This window comes from Miniopterus natalensis, chromosome 6, assembly GCF_054644295.1.
Source record: "Miniopterus natalensis isolate mMinNat1 chromosome 6, mMinNat1.hap1, whole genome shotgun sequence".
NCBI lineage: Eukaryota > Metazoa > Chordata > Mammalia > Chiroptera > Miniopteridae > Miniopterus > Miniopterus natalensis.
In genome coordinates this window covers 87,695,240-87,717,029 of record NC_142086.1, presented here as the reverse complement: position 1 = coordinate 87,717,029, position 21,790 = coordinate 87,695,240, and the positions used below count along the sequence as shown (strand labels likewise).

General features: G+C 51.5%; 1 protein-coding gene across 2 annotated transcripts in view; it reads right to left on the bottom strand.

Annotated features, from left to right (window-relative positions):
- The window catches only part of RRP1 (ribosomal RNA processing 1), a 47,142-nt gene extending 25,406 nt beyond the window's left edge, over window positions 1-21,736 (bottom strand). Inside the window, exons 1-13 of one of the 2 annotated variants that reach the window (XM_087818445.1) lie at window positions 21,520-21,736; window positions 20,583-20,665; window positions 19,083-19,140; window positions 17,506-17,591; window positions 15,508-15,569; window positions 12,883-13,012; window positions 12,711-12,775; window positions 12,321-12,487; window positions 8,317-8,393; window positions 7,738-7,835; window positions 7,468-7,487; window positions 6,380-6,493; window positions 1,493-5,356 (exon numbers count right to left, since the gene is read on the bottom strand). In XM_087818445.1, the coding sequence (XP_087674571.1) occupies window positions 5,124-5,356; window positions 6,380-6,493; window positions 7,468-7,487; window positions 7,738-7,835; window positions 8,317-8,393; window positions 12,321-12,487; window positions 12,711-12,775; window positions 12,883-13,012; window positions 15,508-15,569; window positions 17,506-17,591; window positions 19,083-19,140; window positions 20,583-20,665; window positions 21,520-21,652 (1,326 nt within the window). In that variant the 5' untranslated portion in view covers window positions 21,653-21,736 and the 3' untranslated portion in view covers window positions 1,493-5,123. Of the gene's footprint in view, window positions 1-1,492; window positions 5,357-6,379; window positions 6,494-7,467; window positions 7,488-7,737; window positions 7,836-8,316; window positions 8,394-12,320; window positions 12,488-12,710; window positions 12,776-12,882; window positions 13,013-15,507; window positions 15,570-17,505; window positions 17,592-19,082; window positions 19,141-20,582; window positions 20,666-21,519 lie in introns of those variants that run through there. The other variant, XM_087818446.1, reaches the window with a different exon arrangement.
- Window positions 21,737-21,790: the final 54 nt, after the last annotated feature.

Sequence of the window (21,790 nt, the reverse complement as noted above, 5' to 3'; positions counted from 1 at the left end):
CTCCACTTGAGAAAAATAGTAAGAGGGGTGGCGTGGGGTGTGGAGTTGGCCACTGGGGCACCTGGGCAGGGACTGGGATAGCGTTCTAACCCCAAAGGGAGAGAGGAAATGCAGATACCCTGGGTGCCCCCCAGAGGCCAATGGTGGGACTGCACCTGCTCCCTGGGGCCAGTCCCAGATGGGAGTGGGGAGCAGCAGCATCCCCAGCCAGGGTCAGGGTGAGAGAGGGCTGGGCTGCCCCCTGGACCTCCACCCTGCCCCGATCCACAGCAGGAATGGAGGGCTCCACACAAATAAGGCAACTCCACAGAGGATGCCAGTGTGGGCGTAACACGGGGAGATGACACCCAAGGGGGAATGACACTGTCAGGGGGGATGGGCTACTTCGCAGCTAGACTTACCAGGGCTCTCACTCAGGTATCCATTCTCTAAGGTGAGAGGGGGAGGGGGAAGGGAAGCCGATGGTGATAAGCAGGTAGGGAGAGATGACAGATGAGTGACAGGTAGGCAGAGATGACAGTTAAGTAGGTGGGCAGCTTGAGAGGTGGATTAATGGGTAGACAGAGCGTGATATCACTGTGTGTCATTGGCAAACATGCCCACACATGGCTCCGTGGGAACAGACTATCTGCAACACAACCTGAGTGGACATGTCTGGTTGGTCACCAGCTCAAAGCGATGAAGCTCTGCTCAGAAAATGATGGTGCCAAGTCAGCCCCAGCGCCAGGAAGCTGGACCTCAGAAGGAAGCCTCCAGGCTCCCAGGACAGCCGCTGTGGGGAGATGTGGCACCACCAGATGCAGCATCTTCCAGCCAGAGCCAGTGTGGGAAATACACTTGGCCCAGTTTACAGGCTAAGTGGCCCATTATAGTCTAGTCTCCAGGCCTGACCCAGCAGTCAGCTGACTGGCCTGCTCTTTTCAGTATAAAAGTCCATTTGGGGGAATGTTCCCATTGAGATTGAACTGGTCCTTCCAGGCTGCAGACTGGCACCTGGAGGACTCAGATGACAACTGGGGCCCTTGACTAGGCCTTTCCATTTGGGCTGAAGCTGGCCACGTGGCATGGATTCCCACTAGGGCGCTTTCTCCCACTTGCACAGGGCACTGAATGTGGAGGGGAGGTGTCTCTCCTTTATCTGTCCCTCCCCTGCTGCCACCATAGTCCAGGCCTCAACATGCACCACCAGGAGGCTGGGTCACCTGTGTCTTGCTGCCCATTTAACTTCTAGGCCAAGAATGAGAGGACAGTCCCCTGCTACCAGGTCCTAAGTGATTGAGAGGCTATTTTTGTAAGGCAGTTTGTGAAAAAGTTGGAGCTGCCCCAAAACATTGGTCTGAGTGTCCCAACTGGGGCTATTGGCAGGACTACCCCCAAATCCACCCTCTGACCCACGACTGGAGGGATGGGTCCAAAACCATCCTGGTTTACTCCCTTCATGAACTCTGGTCAGCACACGGTACCTCCCTCACCTCCCTGCCCCTCTCCCCTCCCCTCTCCTAATGAGACCCCTTCCATGCAGCCTGGACAACCCAGAGCCTGGGCCAAAGGGGCTTCCTGCTTTGCCACCCCTCCCACCCCAGGCCGCACTGTGGAATCAAAGTGGCCAGCCTGACTCCAGATCAGAGCCTAGCTGGGCCTGGGGCTTCTTACCCTAATAAAAGCAAGGGGTGCTCAGGGCATGGTGGGGCTCCTTAAAGAGAACAGAGCCAGCCTGAAGTCTCCCACAGACAAGCTGGTACAATCTGAGTATTCAAATAAGTGACAGTAATTGATTGCAACCCACTGGATAAAACAAGAAACCACAAGCCACGATGTAAATCATGACTAATTGAAATCAATGACTAACTGAAAAGTCGATGAGAAACTACCCCAACCTGTGACACATCCACTTTCCCAAGACTCTTGGCACCAGGACGTGGCCCAGGCAGGACATGGGGACCAACATTATTTTCTGCAGTGCTCCTGCCCAAGGAGTCACTTGAGTCTAGACAAGGGACACCCTCAGAACCCCACAGTAGGGGGTGTGCTGAACATCACAGGTCTGAGATGTCACCAGTGCCTGGCCTAGAATGTCAAGCAAAGACAGAGGCACTGGAACAGATGGAAGGACTAAAGACGTGAGACCCCTACAAGGTGATTCCTAATGGGGAACAGACTGGCTGAAAAAGGTGCCCCAGGACAGGCCTGTGGGTTAGGCGGCAATGAGGGGCCTGTGCTACTCTGACTTGACAGTTGTTTTGTGGTTAAGAAAATGTCATTGTTGTAGGAAACTCACCCTAGTCTTCGGGGTGATGCACGTCAAGGCAGCACACTCTCAGGCTGTTTGGGGGAAGAAACTCTCTACTTGCAACTCTGTACTTATAAGTTTGAGACTGTTTTGAAAAGCATCATAGCCCCATCATTCCCATTTTAATTTTACTTTTTAAAAATATGTCTTCATTGATTTCAGAGAGAGGAAGGGATAGATACAAACATCAATGATGAGAATCACTGATCGGCTGCCTCCTGCACGCCCCTTGCTGGGGATCGAGCCCACAACCCGGGCATGTGCCCTGACTGGGAATCAAACTGCAATCTCCTGGATCCTAGGTAGGTGCTCAATCACTGAGCCATGCCAGCCAGGCTCCATTATTCCCATTTTACTGGTTGGTAAGTGAAGGCTCAGAGTGGTGGTTGCCAGCCCAAGGTCACACACTTGGTTGAGCCAAGTTTCCTAAGAGTCACCTCATGGGTGACTGAGGGACCAGGTGGGGGCAGAGGTGGGGAGGCAGGGGTGGGCCTCCTAGTGTGCACCCTGGCGGGATCCCTGCAGGTGAGCAGCGGGCTCTGCTGGATCACCAGTCCTCTGGCAGCTGTGCCACTATGGCCATACCGCAGGCTTACAGGGTGAGGGGCACCAGCAAGCACTCAGCTGAAGCTGTACTCACAAGCAGGTCACACTCAGAGGGGGGCCCCCAACCCCTAAGGTGGGAACATAAATACGTGTGGCCACATAACCATCTAGCAGTTCTTCAAACTACACACGGTCACCTCCTACCCCCTGGCCCACCAACTCCATTCCTGGGTACATGGCCAAGACATGGAGAGGCCCATGCGGAAACCTGTATGTGAGCACTCACAGCAGCTGTTCTCAGAAACCAGGGGTGGGAAGAGACAAGGGGACAATGTCTGTGGACAAATAAAAAAACTCATGGTCCATCCCCACAGTGGAAAGTCATCCAGTCAGAGGAATGCGACTGAAATGTGCAGCAACATGAAGGAAGGCTAAAAGGTGTCGAGTGAAAGAAGCCAGAGACCACACATTGTATAACCCCAATTATTCTGAAGTCCAAATGAGGGAACCTGTAGACAGAAAGGTTAGTGGGTGCCAGGGCATGGGAGGGTGACAGCTAAAGATGTCTTCTGGGGTGAAAATGTTCTGAAATTGGCTGTGGTGATGGTTACACAGTACTGAGTACCCTAAAAAGCACTGACTTGTCCACTTTATGAGGGTGCACTGCATGGATGTGAACTTTCTCTCAATAAAGCATTTTTAAAAGGACAGGAAACAAATTAGTGCCAACTGAACACGAGCTTTCTTGGGGGGGGCAATGTTGATCACATTCAGCTTTTCAGGGTTTCATCACTTTGCCCAACGAGAACATTTCCTGACGGGGAGAAGTTCCGCCAGAGTGCCTGCTGTGAATCAGCAGCCCCTGGCGCACTGACAGTTATGTCCTTATGTCAGGAGCACAAAGTGGTTAAGATCAGATTCCAGGGGAGGGCGGAGGCAGTGACAAGCCATGGAGCAGATGAAGGGCTCTGGAGTAGGAACTGCAATAGGGTTATAACTGTTCCCACCCCAGAAATTTCTACAGTATGGCTGGTTCCCTAACATTATGACCCAAGGAATTTCAACAAAATTGTGAGTCGCTTGGGGGAAAGGGAGCTATGAACTCCAGATGACTTTGCAGTTGTGCTCCCTTCTTCCTGTCCTAACCCTGCTCTCCCAGCCAGCCCCACCTGCCCAGCAGCTGGAATAGAGGGGGGTCCACATGGCCCTGGCTCCCCCTTGATTGGGGAACGAGCTTTGCAGCAGGGCTTGGGAACTGGGGTTCGGTTCCAGCCTCAGTGGGTCTTTCCCAGGGTGCTCCTTTTGCAGGCTCATCCACACGCCTCAGCCCAGCAGTGGCCCAATTGGCCTGGATGCCTGCAGAATGCAGGATATAGGCTAAACCCACGACGGTCTCCCTGACACCTCTGCAGTCACGGCTACAGCACCGCCTGGAGGCTGCCGGGAGCCCCCGGTGCTGCTTCACATTCCTGCTTCCCCTTGTTGGGGTTCTGGGGCCAGGGACTCCTTACAGCACACTCCATCTGGGGAGGTGCCCACTCCATGGCATTCTGGTCAGGGTCCAGAACGTGCAGCTGCTCGGGCCCTCCCGGATGACCTCTGGGATGAACACAGGGTTGGAACCTAATTTGAAGGCGCTGAGACAGGTAGGGGGAATGAGCAGGTCTGCCCACTGCATGTCAGATCCAGCTCTGCCTCCAAGTCACAGACCAGGGTGGGCAGAGGAGCCACCTTTCCTGCCTCAGGCACATCAACCCTGAGCACCAGGGTCTGCTGTCAACTCCAAACACAAGTTTATAACGTGGAGAGTAACAGCCTGTCCAGAAACCTGCTGCCAACACGTGTGCTCTTCCAGATTGTTTGAGAAATGTATAAACAGATTTCCCCCCAAAAAATGGGTATAGAATATAAACCTATGGGGACAGGCACCTGCCAATACACCCCACTGGAAACCTCCCCGCATAAGGGCACGGGCAGGACTCTACTTCTAAGAACCACACAGCATTTTATTATAGCCGCCCCATGGCGTAGCCGGCCCCCTGCCTTGCCAGGGAGGGTTGTTTACAGGGTGCTCCAGGTCTCAGGGTCCTTCCTGACTGAGGGCAGCGCAGTGGCGCACTCTCTGGGACACGGCACTGGTGAGAGCCAACATCATTTAGTGCTGATTTCTGACCGTGTCCGGTATCTCAGGAACATGGCCTACCTGTCTGCTAACACATTCAACACAGTGCAGACAGGAAGCAGTGTCGGGGACAGCACTGTTCTGCCTGGGCTTGGCCTGGCAATGTCATTTCTTGCTCTCCCGTGTCCCCTTCTTTTTCATGTCTGGCTCCGGGCGGCCAGGCACCTTCGCTCTGGCCCCTGCCTGTGGCCGCCGCCGCCTCTTGCTCACCCCTCTCCTGCCACGGGCCCCGGGCTGTTCCTGGGTCGCAGCTGGGTCAGCCCCCGTGCCCTGCCGCCGCCTCTTCCTCTCTGATCTGGAACTCAGGTCTGCACGTGGCTCCTCCTGTTCACCTCTCCCTAAAACATCACAGCCACATGAGTCAGGCGGCGAAGGCCGGGCTACTTTACATCAGTACTGACCAAAGGTGAGAGCACCGGGGCAGCAGAGGCCATGACAGCACCGGGCACAGAAGCACCGACAGACTCGGGAGCAGACACAACAGCCAACCAGGGCCGCGCCAGCGTGGAGATGCTGGCTTCTGACACCAGAGAGGCAGCCTCAGAAAGAGCAGCGTGAAGACGTGATCAGGGAAAAGACACGACAGAGGGGTCTAGGCTCAGGGCGCTGGGGGCTGGAGGTGATGGCCAGAAGGGACAGGCTCAGAAAGCAAGGCCAGGAGCTACAACTCAACTTGGTGCACAACAGAGCCATGAGATGGTGTTGTGGGGCCGGCCTAGAGCAGGTGTGCAAGCTGGCCCTGTGCCTGCCGCAAGCCCAAGTGTAAAACGAACGGAGGTGGCCTTGGCTGGAGCAGGGGGGGAATTGAGAAACCCTTCAAAGGGCACAGCCCATTTGCAGTGCAGCAGGCACCCCTGTGCCCTGCAGTGGGTGCAGGGCCTGAGGTGACAGAAGCTCAGTGAGGGGGCTGTCACATTCTCACCACTTGCTGAGGGGGAGAAGAGAAGGGAGGGGAAAGGTAAGACTCTAACATCAAGGAGAGCACAGTGAGGTGAACAGGTCTCAGGAGGATGCAGAGAATGAGGAGTGGACGGGGCAAAACCCACCAGATGCATACGGATCAGATAAAAAAGGTCAGGAAGCAACAGCCCAGACTGAAACTGCAGACAAGGAGAGCAGGGGAGATGGCGGGTGGCCCCGGGCGACCAGGTAAGCCCAAGGCACGGCTGCACAAGGCAGCCCCGCTGCTGCAGGGCATCCGGTCCAGGGCACCACATCTCCAGGACGCCTGGCGCTGGGGGCACCCTGGGCAAGCAGGGGGAGGGATCACGCTTGGAGGCCAACATCAGGGAGACGGGCAGGCATGCTCCCCACTACAATAGGTGGGTAAGCCCCTCCACCACCAAGGGCACTGGTCCTACCTGGCTTATTCTGCAACTGGGATTTGGGCAAACGCTTCTTCGCCTTCCTCCCCTGCCTCCCTTCCTGCAGTTTCCTGTAGGCTTCTTCTGGGATGTCATCCTCAGGGAAGATGCCTAAGGACAAGGTAGAAAGATGGTCAGGGGCTGAGGGCAGGCCTGATTCAGGTTGAGAGTTCACTGCTTCACATGACCCCACAAGCAGCCCCTCCCCAAGCTTCGTAAAAGGAGGCCCTGTTCTAATGCCCACCACAGCTCAGCAGGCTTGAAAACATAATTGGCACAATGCGGGACAGCCTGTTCTTGGAGTACTTAGAACATGCCACAGCCTACTTCCTAAAGATGCCTATGCTGGGAAGGGGCTCGAAAGCGACCTGGGACAGTGGTGATGCTTCATGTCTTGATGGGATTGGAGTTACAAAGGCTGGTACACTAATCAAAACCCACAGATGCACAGAGTATTCATGCATTTCACTGTATGTAAATTTCACCTTAAAAACACTAGACTTTAGTCTATAATGAGCATGAAGTGCTTGGAGAGAGGGAGGTCTTATGGAGGGAGGGAGGGCTCAATGGGCAGATTTGTGATAGAACAGGGACAGTGAAATGTCAATGGCAGAGTCAAGGTGGTGGATATGCAGGTCTTAATGGTAAAATCCTTTCAACTCTGCTATATGTGTTAACATTTTTGTAATGAAATGTTGGGGGGGAAATGCTATATTTCCAATCCTAAACCTTACAGAAAACTGTCTATAGAATAAACCGTACCAGCTCCATCAGCTGCACACCAAGATGTGGAGATGTCTGCTGCAAACCAGCAGCCTTAGGAAATTACTAGAAATGCAGATTCGTGGGCCCCACCCTGCCGTGGACCCAGCATTGAATCTTCTCATACTCAGATCTGAGGACCACACCACTGAACTAAGATGCGCTGCAGAGCCCCCAGCCTGCCTCTCTCCCAAAGAAACAGCAGCCTCTCTGCACACTATTCGTGCTGCAAGGGTGAACACACGAGATCCAGTGCTCCACCGAGAGAAGGGGACAGATGCACTCTCCTTGGGGCCACCCTCAGTGCACAGCCCAGTGCTCACCTTCAGCAAGGTCCTGCAACCTGCAAAAATGAGAGACAGTCACTGACCATAGCTGTGGCTCCGGGAGTAAGGAGGCCACAGCAGAGAAGGCAGCCCCACAACCTCCAGCCTCCTGGGCAGGCAGCATGTGGCCCTGGGTGAGGCCCCTCCCTACCGGGGCTCTGAGGCGGAGTACTGCCCCTTCTCCCCCGGCTGAGGCCACTGGAGAGGGGAGGGGCAGTCCCAGGGCAGAGGGAAGGACAGGTCGGCCACTTTAAGAGAAACACTTACTTTCTGATCACTTTGTAGAGACGCTTCCTGTTCTGAGAAGGGGTGTCCTGGTGGCTGGCCATTTCAAACAGCCTGCTAGCAACAGCCTCATAGTCAAACTGTTTCACAAAGAGACACCACAGACAAAGAGTCAGTTACTGCCCAGGTACCGCCAGAGTGTGAACCAAGTAGAGAGCAGCACCTGGACCACAAGGACGCAACCTGCTATCCTCTCAGCAAAAGTGACTGTCTACAGCTTACTCCACGACAGCGCCGCCCAACAGAAATGTGAGGGGGGTGGGGGGCAGCCTCTGCACATTTAAATTCTATGGTAGCCACATGAAAAAGTAAAATTAAGTTTGATACACTTTATTTACCCCAAGATACCTAAAATCTAATTCCCCAAGTAATCAATACTTAAAAGTTGTAAGTATTCCACATTCCCAATTTGCCTGAAATCACAAGCCCTATCCCCTGAGCTCTGACACCCAGCAGGCACCCCAATGTTGGCCCTGGGCTCGCACCACCTCATTGGGCCCAGCACCCCAGGAGATGGCCGGGGCAGTCCTGGGGTGGCCGACAAATGGTGACACCTCCTACCTGAAGGACGGCACCAGCGCTGTCGTCGTTGTCTCTGGCCTGCTCCTCACCCATGTCCGGCTCAGCTCCATAGGAGCCTAGAATGAAAGGGCTCCATCAACTCAAAGACACGCTTGGTGTCGCAGGCCCCCAATACACACATCTAGGAACCAGTCCCATCTGCCAGGGCCTAAAACCTGGGCAGAGTCCACAGGTGTAGGCTGGGGAGCCCACAGCACGAGGCCGTGGGGGACCCCGACAGCCTCAAGCTGAGGGGAGCGGGGCCACCACAGGCCTGGAAACAAGGGAGACATCCCAGAGAGCGTTAAAGCCTGACCAGTCCTTAAGGAGAGAAACAGAGGGAATTGTGAGGGGGCGTCTTAGGCAAACGTGGCGTCAGACACTCTAGAAGGGAGGAAGCGGGCAGCTAGTCCAGCCACAGGGTGGGCCTGTTGGACATGATGTTTCAGATCATCTGAGGCTTTGATGTCACTGCTGACAGAAGAAAACTTATGGACCACAGGTGGCCATGAGGGGCAAGGGGTAGGTGGGTGTGTGGCAGATGGAGGAGGGGCAAGTTAACTCTTAATTTATGGTCAAATGACCTTCCACAAAGCATGCCAGGACCATTCAGTGGGGAAAGGACAGTCTCTTCAGGGAATGATGAGGGGAAAGTTGGACATCACGTGCAAAAGAGTAAAGCTCGATCTTCCCTTGTACCACATACAAAAATTAACTCAAAATGGACCAACGACCTATATGTAAACCTAAACCAATAGAACTTAAGGAAAAAACAGGACAAAAGCTTCATGACATTGGATGTGGCACTGAGTTCTTGGATGTTACACAAAAGGCACAACTAACAAGAGAAAAAATAGACAAAATAGACAATGAAAATTTTAAAATGTGCATTAAAAGAGACTACCAATAGAGTAAAAACACAACTCAGAATGGGAGAAGCTATCCACAAATCAAGCATCTGGTAAGGGGTTAGTATCCAGAATATATAGAGAACTCCTAAAACCCAACAACAAAACAATACAGTAGAAAATGTACAAAGGACGTGAACAAACCCTTTTCTAAACAGATATACAGATGGACAACAAGCACACAAAAGATGCTCAACATCACTACTCATTAGGGAAATGCAACTCAAAACCACAACCAGATACCACCTCACACCCATTAGGGTGACTATCAAAAAACACATGAGAAAATGACAGTGTTGTGCACTGTTGGTGGGAACGTAAAAATGATGCAGCAGCTGTGGAAAAAGTATAGTGGTTTCTAAAAAAATTAAAAATAGAATTATCATATGCTCCAGTAATCCCACTTCTGGGTAGATACCCAAAATAATAAAAAGTAGCGGCTCAAAGAAACACACTATGGGCCCCGCCCCAATCTGATCTCGGAGTGTAAATTCAGAGAAACACAAATGGGTAACAACAGAAAGTGGAATTGAAATAGTGGGAATCAGCACTTTTGCACAGGAAGCTTTGGGAGATGTTATTTACTATAGTCTTCCTGAAGTCAGGAAAAAATTGGACAAGCAGGATGAGGCTGGTCCTGGCCAGATAGCTCAGTTGGTTAGAGCATCGTCCTTATATGCCAAGGTTGCAGGTTCAATCCCCGGTCAGGGCAAATACAAGAATCAACCAGTGCTGTGTAAAATAAGTGGAACAACAAATCCATGTTTCTCTCCTTTCCTCTAATATCAATAAAATTTTTAAAAATTTTAATAAAAAAAGATGAGTTTGATGCTTTGACAGGTGTGAAAGCTGTGTGTGAACTCTCTCCTCCTCTGTCAGGAGTAGTAACTGAAATTAATGACGCTCCTGCAGAAACTCCAGGGCTTGCCAACAACTCCTGTCCTGAAGTTGGCTGGCTGGTCACGATGACACTGAGTGACTCTGCAGAGCTAGAGAGCTAATAAGTGGAGGAGCACGAGAAACCCATAAATCTGCTGGGAGTGAAGATGAGCCCCCTAAATAAAGCAGCATGAAACAACTTCGTCTAGCATGGTTGTCTTACGTTAGTGGTGGTCAGATTTAGTGTAAAAATGGACAAAGAAACCACAACACCACTGGAAGAAAATACCCCTTAACTTTCTAATGCTGGCAGATAAAACACAACATGCATCTTTCTGACAGCAGCCTATGATTTTCAGGCTGGGCTACAGTTGTATCAGAATTCCTGAAATTTTCTGTGGTAAAACCTAGTTGTAAAAATTATGCAATTCAAGGATAACATTGTTATCTAAAGTCTTATATAATACTGTAACTTGCTTCCATTCATCTCTGCATTTGGGTCAAAATACTTAACTATCCTTCTACTGGAGGTAACTGGCTTGGAGACAAGCTGTTACAGAGTCAAATAACAAATACTATCTTCACTCTGCAATGTATTGCGTTTGCTGGTGCTATTTCTATACAGTGAGGCAACAGCCTCGCAGGAAAAAAAAAAAAGGTTTAAAAATAAAACATTCAACTTCATTTAAAAAAAGAAAAAGAAAAAGCACTGCCCTGGCCGGTTTGGTTCAGTGGTTAGAACGTCGGCCCATAGATTGAAGGGTCCTGGGTTCAATTCCAGCCAAGGGCATGTACCTCAGCTGCAGGCTCGGTCCCAGTTGGGACCCATGTGGGAGACAATCAATTGATGTGTCTCTCTTACATTGAGGTTTTTCTCTCTCTCTCTCTCCCACTCTCTCTGAAAAGCAATGGAAAAAATATCCTCGGGTGAGAATTTAAAAAAAAAAAAGCTACACTGTACACCCATTTTCACAGCATCATTCACAGCAGATAAAACGCAGGAAGAACACAGGTGTCCATCGACAGATGACTGGATAAGCAGCATGTGGTCCATGCACACAATGAAACACTCTTGGGCCTTAAAAAGAACAAAATCCTGACACAGGCTACGACACAGATAAACCTTGAGGACCTTCTGCTGAGTGGAATAAGTCACAAAGACAAATACTACATGATCCAGTAATATGAAGCTCCTAAAGTAATAAAATTCACAAAGGCAGAGTAGAATGGTGGGTGCCAAGGGCGGGGGAGGGAGGCAGTGGAGAGTTAGTGTTCAGTGGGGACAGAGTTTTAGTTTGTCAAGATGGAAAGTTCTGAGATGGTCAGTGGAGATGGCTGCACAATGTGAATGCGCTTAATGCCGCTGACTTGTAACAAGAATGATTATAATTATAAACTCTGCTACGTGTACTTACTACAAAAAAAACTCGGAGATGGTTGAGTCCTAAAGCTGGTGAACAATGACACGCTTGCCACAGCCACAGGACGCCATACACAGTGCACGACACAGGCACCCAGCAGGATCGGCCATGCAAGAGCAGCTGAGGTCCCCTAATCCACCCCATCAGCACCGGGCCAGACTGGACGCCGCTGCTGCCAAAGTACCACAGGTCCTGTCCCACTGCCATGTGCTGGGACATTTACTCGAGGGGTTCCCTTTATTCATTCTTTCAGTCATTCCCTCATCTAGAAATTCATTTGTTCACTCACTCATTCGCATCTAGACTCCCGGCTTCTGCACTAGCCAATGCTCCTGGCACTTGGGGACGCAGCTGTGATCAACAGAGCTCCCTGTCCTGGTGGAGCTGACATTCAGTGGGGAAGATGGGCCAGGAACATGAACAAGTGATTTACGTGGCTATAAGTGAGTTATGCCAGGAAGTGAGACAGCAAGTGAGGCAGGGTGAGGGCTGGGAGGCTTTGCTTTAAGCAGGTGGTCAGGGTAGGGCCCCTAGAGTGACAGAGGGTGGAGACTGGTGGGACAGAGGGGCCGGGGAGTCAGGATGGCACACACAGAGAGAGGCTAAGAGAGTGAGTGATGTGAGCACTTGTTTTTAAAGGACACCCTGCCAGCCAGGCCAAGAACAGACTTTGGGGCAGAAACAAGGACACTAGACAGGAGGGAAATGTGGGGATCCCAGGAAGTGCACTACTGCCTCGGAGCAGGGCGGGTGGCCCAGAGATGCAGACATACCATGTTGAACACTGGACCCTCACCTTTCGGTGGCCTCTCAAACCGCTTCTTGGCTGGCATGTCCTGTTCCTGCTCGTCCTCTTCTGACACCTCCCCCTCCATTTCATTCATTAGGTCTTCGATGGCAAGCGGGGCCTGTTCCACAATCGTTTCAAAGATGCCCCGAGTAATGTTATGTAAAACCAGGGTGCTGAAGGGGAGACACGAAAGCAGGCCGACAGTGGGACCCTCAAGGAAAGGAACTGGTGACTCCTGCCTGTGACCATGTTCCCCCATCACTGCCCATCGGTCGGTGACTCTGTCATGTGGATACAGCACACACTGTCTTCCCAAGAGGGAACAGCAAGTTCCCAAAGACAGTCCCTTGAAGTCAGTGCAAAAGAAGAGGCCAGCCGGGGAACCCTGCCACTTACTCCTTAGTCTGGGCAGCGATTCTGCAGAAGGGATCAATGAACTTGAGGTTCTGGTCTGCCGTCAGCTACAGGGGAAGTAAGCAGAGCTGCCTCAGTCCCTCCTTCATGAACATCCAGGGAGGAGCTCAGTGCGGACCTGCCCAGGCCCCACCCACACCCCAGCCCTCCTTACCTCGTCTGCACCCACTCGGGCCAGCTCCTCTAGGAAGATCTCAATGAAGTGGCTCTTCACCCCATTGGGGGCCTGGCTGTCAGGGTGCAGGATCTCAGTCGTCAGAAGCTCCAACAGCTGCTCAATCTGTCTGAAGAAAGAAATGAGCAAATACAGCGGCAGTCATGACAGGCACCAGGGCACTGGTGTCCTCTGCCTATATGGAGCAGACACCCTGTCCTCCAACACACCCATGTTCAACTGCACACTGGTCTGTCCCACTACAAAGGACCCTGGCAACTACCGCTCTGTGGGACCTTATCAGCAATAAAACATACGGCATAATTGATGCTCAGCTGCAAAGTGTAAGATGTGTAAGCACTCACAGGACCTTCCTCTATCCTTGAGACGACCACAGGGGAGAGGCCTGGTGTGACAGGAGGCTGCCACCACCGTGTCTCACCCCCTCCCACCTCTGTGGAACTGCTCAGGAAGGCACACGAGGACACAGCAAATGCTGAGAAAGGAGATAGAGATCATGGAAGGGGGATGACCTAGCTCCTGGGTCCTGCTTCACCGAGTACACGGCCCATGAAGTCACAACAGACCTCTCCCTGGCACATTGGTTTCAGTGGTCACAGAGGCCTGGGCTCCCAGCTCAGAGAGCTCCAGAGACCCATCTCAGTGGTCTGGGTGCATCTGAATACCTGGGCACCTGATGACACACAGGTCCCTATACCCGAGCTGGAGAATGGGTGTTCTTTAAGGAGCTGCCTGGATGATGTGGGTGCACGGCAACAGTGGGGATTCACTGGGTAGGGAAGGAAAAGTGATGCTCGGGTAAAAGGAGCCGAGGCCAGGGCAGGTGCGAGAGCCCTCCTCCCGGGGCTGCTGACAATGCTAACGAAGCTTACCAAAAACAAACTGGTCACAGATGCTGTGTCAGGAAGAGAAAGGGCAGAGGAGGCCACACCAGCAGCACTGGCCACCCAGGGGCCCAGCCCTTCAAAATGACCTCTGGGCTCAACTGCTGGTAACAACAAAGATGAAACTACCTCCGTAATGACAAACCAATGAAAAGTCAGCTACAGCACACTTGTCCCTTTAACACTTAATTCCGCTTCAGTCACTAGCTACCTACTGGGGAACCCACAGTCCAAGGTCCTGAAATGCGTGAGACCCTGAGCCTCAAGGTCCTCATGGGGACTTAGGGATGACAACCACTCAAAACCAGAGGACTCCTGCCCCAGTGTAGTCACCCACAAGGATTCTAAACTTAGAAAAATTCAGGTAACTAAAGTACAACTCCTCCTGATCTTTTTCATATGGGAAAAAGGCAGCCAGGGATAAGATTTTGCTAACTTTGCTTTCAGAAGATCAAAAGTCCTAGCAACCTTGGCCTGTAAGCTGGACTCTGGTTCACTAGCTATTCTAACAGCTGCGGACTAGTTTTAGTACCCATGTGCTTGAAATAAACTCCTTCAATGTATACTTTTTAATTATAAATCAATTCAAAATACATTGCTTCTAAGCCCCTTTACCCCTACCCCACTCCCAAGACCATGCAGCAGCAGAAACACAATGTTTTTGGTGCATCGTCAGTGAAATAAAGAGCAGTTTGCAAATATCATATGACACCACCTTCGTACCATGTGCACAAAATAATGCAACATCTTAAAAATTGTTTGTTGGAATTCCTTTTTCACAGTCTTATAAATTTTCTGAGTTTTTTATACTGAACATGTATCACCCTCAAAATTAGAAAACAATTATAAACCAAATTTTAAATTAATTAAAAAAAAATCTTTAAATGTGAACATTCAGAAGCCCCCTTTGTGTGGTGGATCTCAGTCTGTCCCCCCACCTGTCCCCCGAAGGTTTAGAAACGTGCTCCCCATCACCTGAATGCACAGATTCAGGCCAAGCAGGAGTCCCTCCCACCCCGCCCTTGCTCCCGGGTCTCCCAGAGGGGCTTGGAAGAGCTGAGACCCAGCAGAGCCCAGAGCCCACCTAACTGCAGCAGAAATGGGGGGCCCTTGCAGTTTATGGGTACACAGATTTTCCAACCACAAGCACTACTATAAAAGAAGTCTGCCCAGCCGGGCGTGAAGCAGTGGCTGAGCATCAACCTAGGATCCAGGAGATTTCAGTTTGATTCCCAGTCAGGGCACATGCCCGGGTTGCGGGCTCGATCTCCAATCGGGGGCGTGCAGGAGGCACCTCATCAGTGACTCTCATCATTGATGTATCTATCTCTCCTTCTCCTTTCCTCTCTCTGAAGTCAATAAAGATATATATATTTTTTAAAAAGTGAGAAGTCTGGACAAATTATTTCTAGAACTGGGGGCTATGACTATTGATAATAGAGCTAAATACACTAACACACAACATATATTATAACGAGAGAACTCAATTCTAATTCACAACTTACCAACAAGGTTAAAAACAAACATTTCCATGAACACATGTAAACTGTAATTTTCAAAACACCTTCATTTAAGTACCATCGGGTCACTCTTTAATGTTAAGGCTGACGTCTCGTTACAACAAATAATTAAAAGAGAATCTGTGAACCCAATCCCCAAGTGGCGCAAATCTGGAATGGCCAGTGAGCAGACAGACTCAGGACGTGCTGTGCACACTGACCTTTCTTCCCATCCCTGCGTTTTCAGGGCCGTCAAGGACTCATTCAGGACCATACGCATGAGCTGTGGCACAAAAGGAAACCCAGTTAGTGGTAGCACAACTCAGACTTCCCCAGAAAGCTCCTCTGCCCCAGGTCACCTGCATGCCCCAAACACCCGAGCTGGAGGTGGACAGGACACCAAGCCCTCAGGACTCTGGCTCGGAGATCACATTGCTCCCCAGAGCTGAGATGCCCCAACTTTCTGAGGTCACCAAGAAGCCAGGCTCACAGAGGACACCTGGGTATCAACTGCAGCACCATGAGCAGCAGCTAACACGGACTGCTCCCTGTTTCAGGAGTAAGGACCAGTAATGAAGCACAGGAGGGAGAGGTCCTGCCAAAACCGGGTCTCACAACTGAGAACATCTCCTCCCAACTGTGTGGAAGGGTTTCCTTTCTCTCCCATTTTCATTCAGTAAACTCTCCCCTTTAGTCTCATCATCTAAATCAAGCCCAGTGCCTGCCCCACAATTCCCCACTTCCCCAGTACAATGGCTCACAGTATTTCTGGCCCAGTTCTCCTGCATTCCACATAATGACCCAACATGCCCATAGAGGGTTCAGTCGCAGTGAGAGGCGAGAGAACAGTACAGAGCATACCTGGCAGCCAGGACGCCTATCCTGGAACAATGGAGACCTGTCCTACATGACTCCCTAACTTCTGGGCCATCAAAAGGGTCAGCCCTTATGGGGGCTGTGCTGCTAGATGTGGTCACAAGGGGAACCTGGGAAATGGGCCTCAAAAAGCAACCAAATCCGCCCGGCCGTGGCTCAGCGGTTAAGCATCAACCTAGGATCCAGGCGACCAGGGTTCGATTGCCGGTCAGGGCACATGCCCGGGTTGCGGGCTCAATCAATGACTCTCATCATTGATATTCCTATCTCTCTCTCTCCCTCTCCTCTCCTCTCTCTGAAATCAATAAAGATATATTTAAAAAAACAAAACAAAAAGCAACCGAATCCATCTGACCTGAGGATCCAGCGACTGCGCCTCAGGGCAACAGCATGCTGACACATAAGAGCTCCTCTGCCTTATAAACCTGTATTCTGTAAAGTTGCAAAGCCTGGCCCACCTGCTCCTCTGCCCATGGCCTTAGTGCCCACCCTCTTTCTCTCCTCAGCTCTCTGCCTGGCCCACCAGCTGGCCCACACTTTAATATATGACATGCAGTCCACATAACCCTGACCCAAGACTAAGCTGATCTGAATGACAGAATCACACAAACTGCAGCCCTGAGGGACCCGTCCTTAGTGAGGCCCGGCCACTGCCCATTCAGTGTGCCCATTGGGTCACCTGCTGTCAGATAGCAACACTGCCCATTCACCTGGGGACTTCCCAGCCTCAGTGAACACCACTGTAGTAACAACACTATAGCTCAACATGGACAGAAGTTTCTGAGGGCAAATAAGTAACCTAAGTTCACAGGAACACAGCACAGGAAAGAGGAAGAGAAGCTGGATTCTGCACAATTACATTACTGCACTCGCCCAGAAGCTGACTTCAGGTGCTGGGACCAAAGCAGCCCCAAGAGCCCCATCCAGAGCATGAACGCCACAAAGCTCTGCCGGCATTCAGGCTTCACTGCGGTTCTGCCCAGGAGGGAAGTCTTACCCTCCTCTGAACTGAAAGTCTGGATGCTGTTTCAAAGACTGAATTTTTGCCCACTTGCCAACCCTCAGAGATGGGACAAAAATGGCACAATCCTAGGCAGGTGCACTTAAACATGACCTAGGTTCCCCAAGCGACCCACTGCACTATGTGTCAGTCGTCAGGGTGGCTGCACTGACCAGAAGCCTTCAGCTCTGCCTGTCAGGGTGGGAGGCTCAGAGGCCAGACCACTCTATGCGGCACCCCCAACCCTCCCTCTCTCCTCAGCTCTGAGGGACAGCCCATCCAGGTGCTGGGTGCTCAGACCTGCTTCCCACACTGCCACGCTGGCACTGCAGGGAACCCTTACCATGTAGTACTTGTCCAGGCGCAGCCTGTCTATGCCCGTCCACTCGCGGTTCATGGTCTGCCAAAAGGTCTGAAGGAACAGGTGCTCTGCAGGAGGAAAAAGCAAGAAGACAATCAGGGAGGGACATGGAAGCCACTTGGGGAAGTGAGAGACTATGAAGACGTGGTCAGGACACTGCACAACCAACCTGACGTTCTCAGTTCGAGTTTGCTGAGCTGTGAAGCGATGCCAGGGATTTGGCTTAGAATGGAGCTATGAGGAGCCTCCGAAAGAAAAGAAAAGCTCGCCTACAACTCTGACCGACAGCCACATTCTCTGAAGAACCGGTATGAAGAGCATGCAAGGCTACCAGCAAGAAAGGAGGCTGCTCGGGCCACTTCCCCCGCAGGCCCTCAGCCTCCCCATGGCCGTGGCTGAGGCCTTGCCTGACACCTGCCGGACCTCACTACTTGCCCCACTAGCTGCACTGAGTAATCAAGCCCAAACCCACCGACAATGGCTATGCCAGAGTACTATGGGCTGAGCTGTGTCCCTCAGACTCCTGGGTTGAAGCTCTAACCCCCATACCTAGAATTATGACTTTATTTGAACCTCTTTAAAGAGGTAACTAAGATACATTAAGGTCACTGGTGGCCGGCCCTCATCCATTCAGGACATACACAGACACAGAGGGACGACCATGTGAGGACACAGGGAGAAGACAGTGTCTGCTTGCCACAAACAGAGGGGCCTCAGGAGAAACCAACCCTGCCCACACCTTGACGTCAGGACACAAAAAGGCATCTCTTATCTCCTGGTACAGGCTCTGCCAACCGCAAAGGGTCGGTCAGAAGGTTCAGTAATGGGTGGGCCTGCGATCACTAACTCATTCAGTGTCACTAGCTGAGGACAGACTCCTCTGCAGGTTCTTAGGAGGTAAAAAGCACAGATGACAGTCTCCTCCACTAATCACTCCAATGTAGTTAGAGACCTTCCCAAGATGACTAAGTAGTTCCTGTGATTTTTGGGCACCCTCCCCCCCAAATTTTGATCCTTCACCTGCTGAGGTCTCACTGAACTAAACCCACCAGCAATGGTCCTAGCGCCTATGCCAGTGATGCTGCCTGGCGCTGCTACCCTCAGGGCAGCATGGGGAGGTCCAAAATGCTGGTGCCCAGGCCCCGCCCTGAGAACTCCACTTAAAGAGACCAGGGTCTGGACACAAAGGTTTCTAAAGACTCCCAAGTGACCCCGATGAGCAAGCAGCAGGGCTGGGAACTACTGATCTTGGTCAGAACAGAAACAAGAGTTAGAAAAGCTCACTGAGGAACTCACAACTATCAAGGTGAAATTCAGTCAAGCAGCCTGGTAACATCATACTAGATTGCCACTTTAGTTTTAAAATATAAGATATTAGCCCTTTAAACTTCTGAGTCTAGTGTATTTTAGGTAAATGAAGTGTTTCACACATAAACACCAGCAGACCCCAGCTACACCAGGGGCCTCTCTCTCACTCAAGATCTTAGAACCCAAGACTTCTGTGTGTAGTAGCTAACTGACCAGCGACTCTGGCTTTACCTAAGGGTAAGGATACTCACGTGCCTCTGTTGTTTGAAAAGCATGGATGAGCTGGGAAATGGTCCTTCCTAGTTCCTCCTGTGCAGGAAACAGTAAAAAAACAGTAAAAAAAACGCAAATCCTGAAGAAATGTGGTCTTACAACAATATGCAACAGCAGAAAGACAAACACATTCAACTGTCCACTCCTCACAAGAATAGGCTTCCACTGGTTGCTCAGCCCAATGTGCATGAGGTTTGCAGGCTACACCCCTGCTGTGAAAGGCTTCCCTCTACAGCTGGGGCCAGCAGAACCTTGCAACAAGGGCAGTAACTACCCTCATGATCAAGGCTGAGCCATGAGCAACAGAGGCTGGCCATGAAAGGAGGGAATGAGAGAAGGCAAGGCAGAGCAGGGAGCCTCAGGACATGCAGCCACCTGACCAGCAGAAAAAGGGAGTGAACCAGAGCCCTGCAAATTACTCATTGCCTGCCTGTGTCACTGGCCAAGCACCACCTAGTGCACTTGCTAAATAGATAATTCCAGAGACTCCCCTGAGACTCTAGTTTAGTAGGCATGGAATACAGCACGGGAATCTGCATTTTAAATACTGCCCCACCACCCAGGGGGTCTTCAAGAAAAGTAAACAATTCATAGTCTGAGACACACTATTCTAAAAAGGCTAGCATTTTAGGGCACCGAAGCTACTCTAAGATACCACAGTAATGGATACATATCATTATACATTTGTCCAAACCCTCTGACCACACAACACCAGGGGCAATTCCTCAGGTAAACTACGGACTGTGGATGGTGATGATGTGTCAATGTGGTTCATTGATTGTAACAAATGTACCTGATGGTGGGAGATATTGATTACAGAAATAGTTATGCATGGGGTGAGGGTGGGGAGGGGAGCAGGAGGTAACAGGAAATCCCTGTACCTTTCTCTCAATTTTGCTGTGAATTAAAACTGCTCAAAAAAAGTTTTCTTTTTAAAATGACTGTAGCCCAGCCGGGTGTGGTTCAGCGGTTGAGCATCAACCTAGGATCCAGGAGATCGGGGTTTCATTCTCCGTCAGGGCACATGCCTGGGTTGCGGGCTAGGCAGCCGATCAATGACTCTCTCATCATTGATGTTTCTATCTCTCTCTCTCCCCCTCCTTTACTCTCTCTGAAATCCATAAAGATATGTTTAGAAAAAAAAAAAAAGACTGCAGGAGAAATCTGTGTCTCAGAAGACTTGGACTTTCTCCCTTGGTTTCTATCATTTCAGGGTTCAGTTTGTGATTTCTCACAAACACAAGACAGATAATCCAGGCTTCAACCCTACAATAACTTGCACTGACAAACAGCTGTGTGTGTGGCTACAGTGCTCCACTCAGCAAGTATAAGACCCTCTCTAACCCAAGGCTCTCGCTCTCCAGCCATTAAAAAAAAAGCATCGAAGCCGTAAAACTTCACCCAGAGTCCACCACAAGCCCACCTGCCCTCCTACTGACACTGCTGCTCCAGCTTCTTCTGCCTTCCCATACACTCACCTGGAGGAGCGGCTTGTCCTGCATCCACATGCAATAAAACAGTCCTTTCCAAACCTTCAGCAGCTCGTCATGAGTGAAACCACCTGCACCAAAAACAGCAACACTCAGGCGAAGTGAACCCCGACCTTTTAGTAGCAGGGATGAAGACAGAGAATGGTGACTCCTTGAACTAGGCCAAAGTCCTATGACAGCAAAGGGACCTGGCCCACCCCTCTCAAGCCTTCCTCCTAACTCTGAACCCAGTGGGCCTGGGCCTGCGGGGACTCCCTCAGGTAACTGCCATTTCATTCTATCAATAAACACTAAGGATCTACAAGTCTCAGGCATCGAACTGCATTTTTGGACATTCAAAATTCAGCAAGTCACCATCTCCTGAGCTGGACGGTGGCTGGCTACAAACGTGAATCTGTTGATCATTCATCCAGCGTTACACTTGGGGTTTGTGCGCTTTTCTGCGTTACGCTTCAAATTTCGAAGAAAATTTTAAGTCATCAGGTTAGTAAGGGCGGAAGGTATATAAAACCACTCAAAGCATCTACTGAGCTCCTGTGTTCAATGAGCAGTGAGTGGATCTCAGACTTCAGCACTAGCACTGGAGTCACTTGGAGGGCTCATAACCTAGAGATGCTGACCCTACGGCCGGTGTCTGACTCAGCAAGGCTGGGATGAGACAAGAATGTGCATTTCTAACCAGAGCCCCGCTGAAGCCGGAGTGGCTGCCGGGGCACCACGCCTGCAGACCCTCTGCTGCGGAGACGGGGAACGAGCATGATCTCCGCCCCCGCGCTGCGCAGACTGCGGCGCAACTCAAATGACAACCTACTAGTTACACACGGAGAATTAGTGACAAAAGCCGCGGGGCAGCGGGAAGCACCGCCCGTGGGCCCGCCAGGCCCAGCCGCCCAGGCGGCCCCACAGCCGCCGGCCGCGCGCTCACCTGCAGCCCGCTGAGTCCTGGCCACGATGTATTTCCGGAGCTTCCTCACAGCCCGGTCCCGGGTCACCTGCTCGTTCCCTGCCAGGCGCTGCGCCAGCTGGATCTCGGGGGGCAGCTGCACCCGCGAAACCATGGCGAGCGCCTCAGAGAGTCCGGGGGACCCTCGGCCGCGCGCCTTCGCTCTCGCCTGGGCGCGTGCCGTGACGTCACAAGACCGCGCCGGCCTCGCCGGGACGCGCCAGTGACGTCATACGCCTGCGAGGGCCCCGCC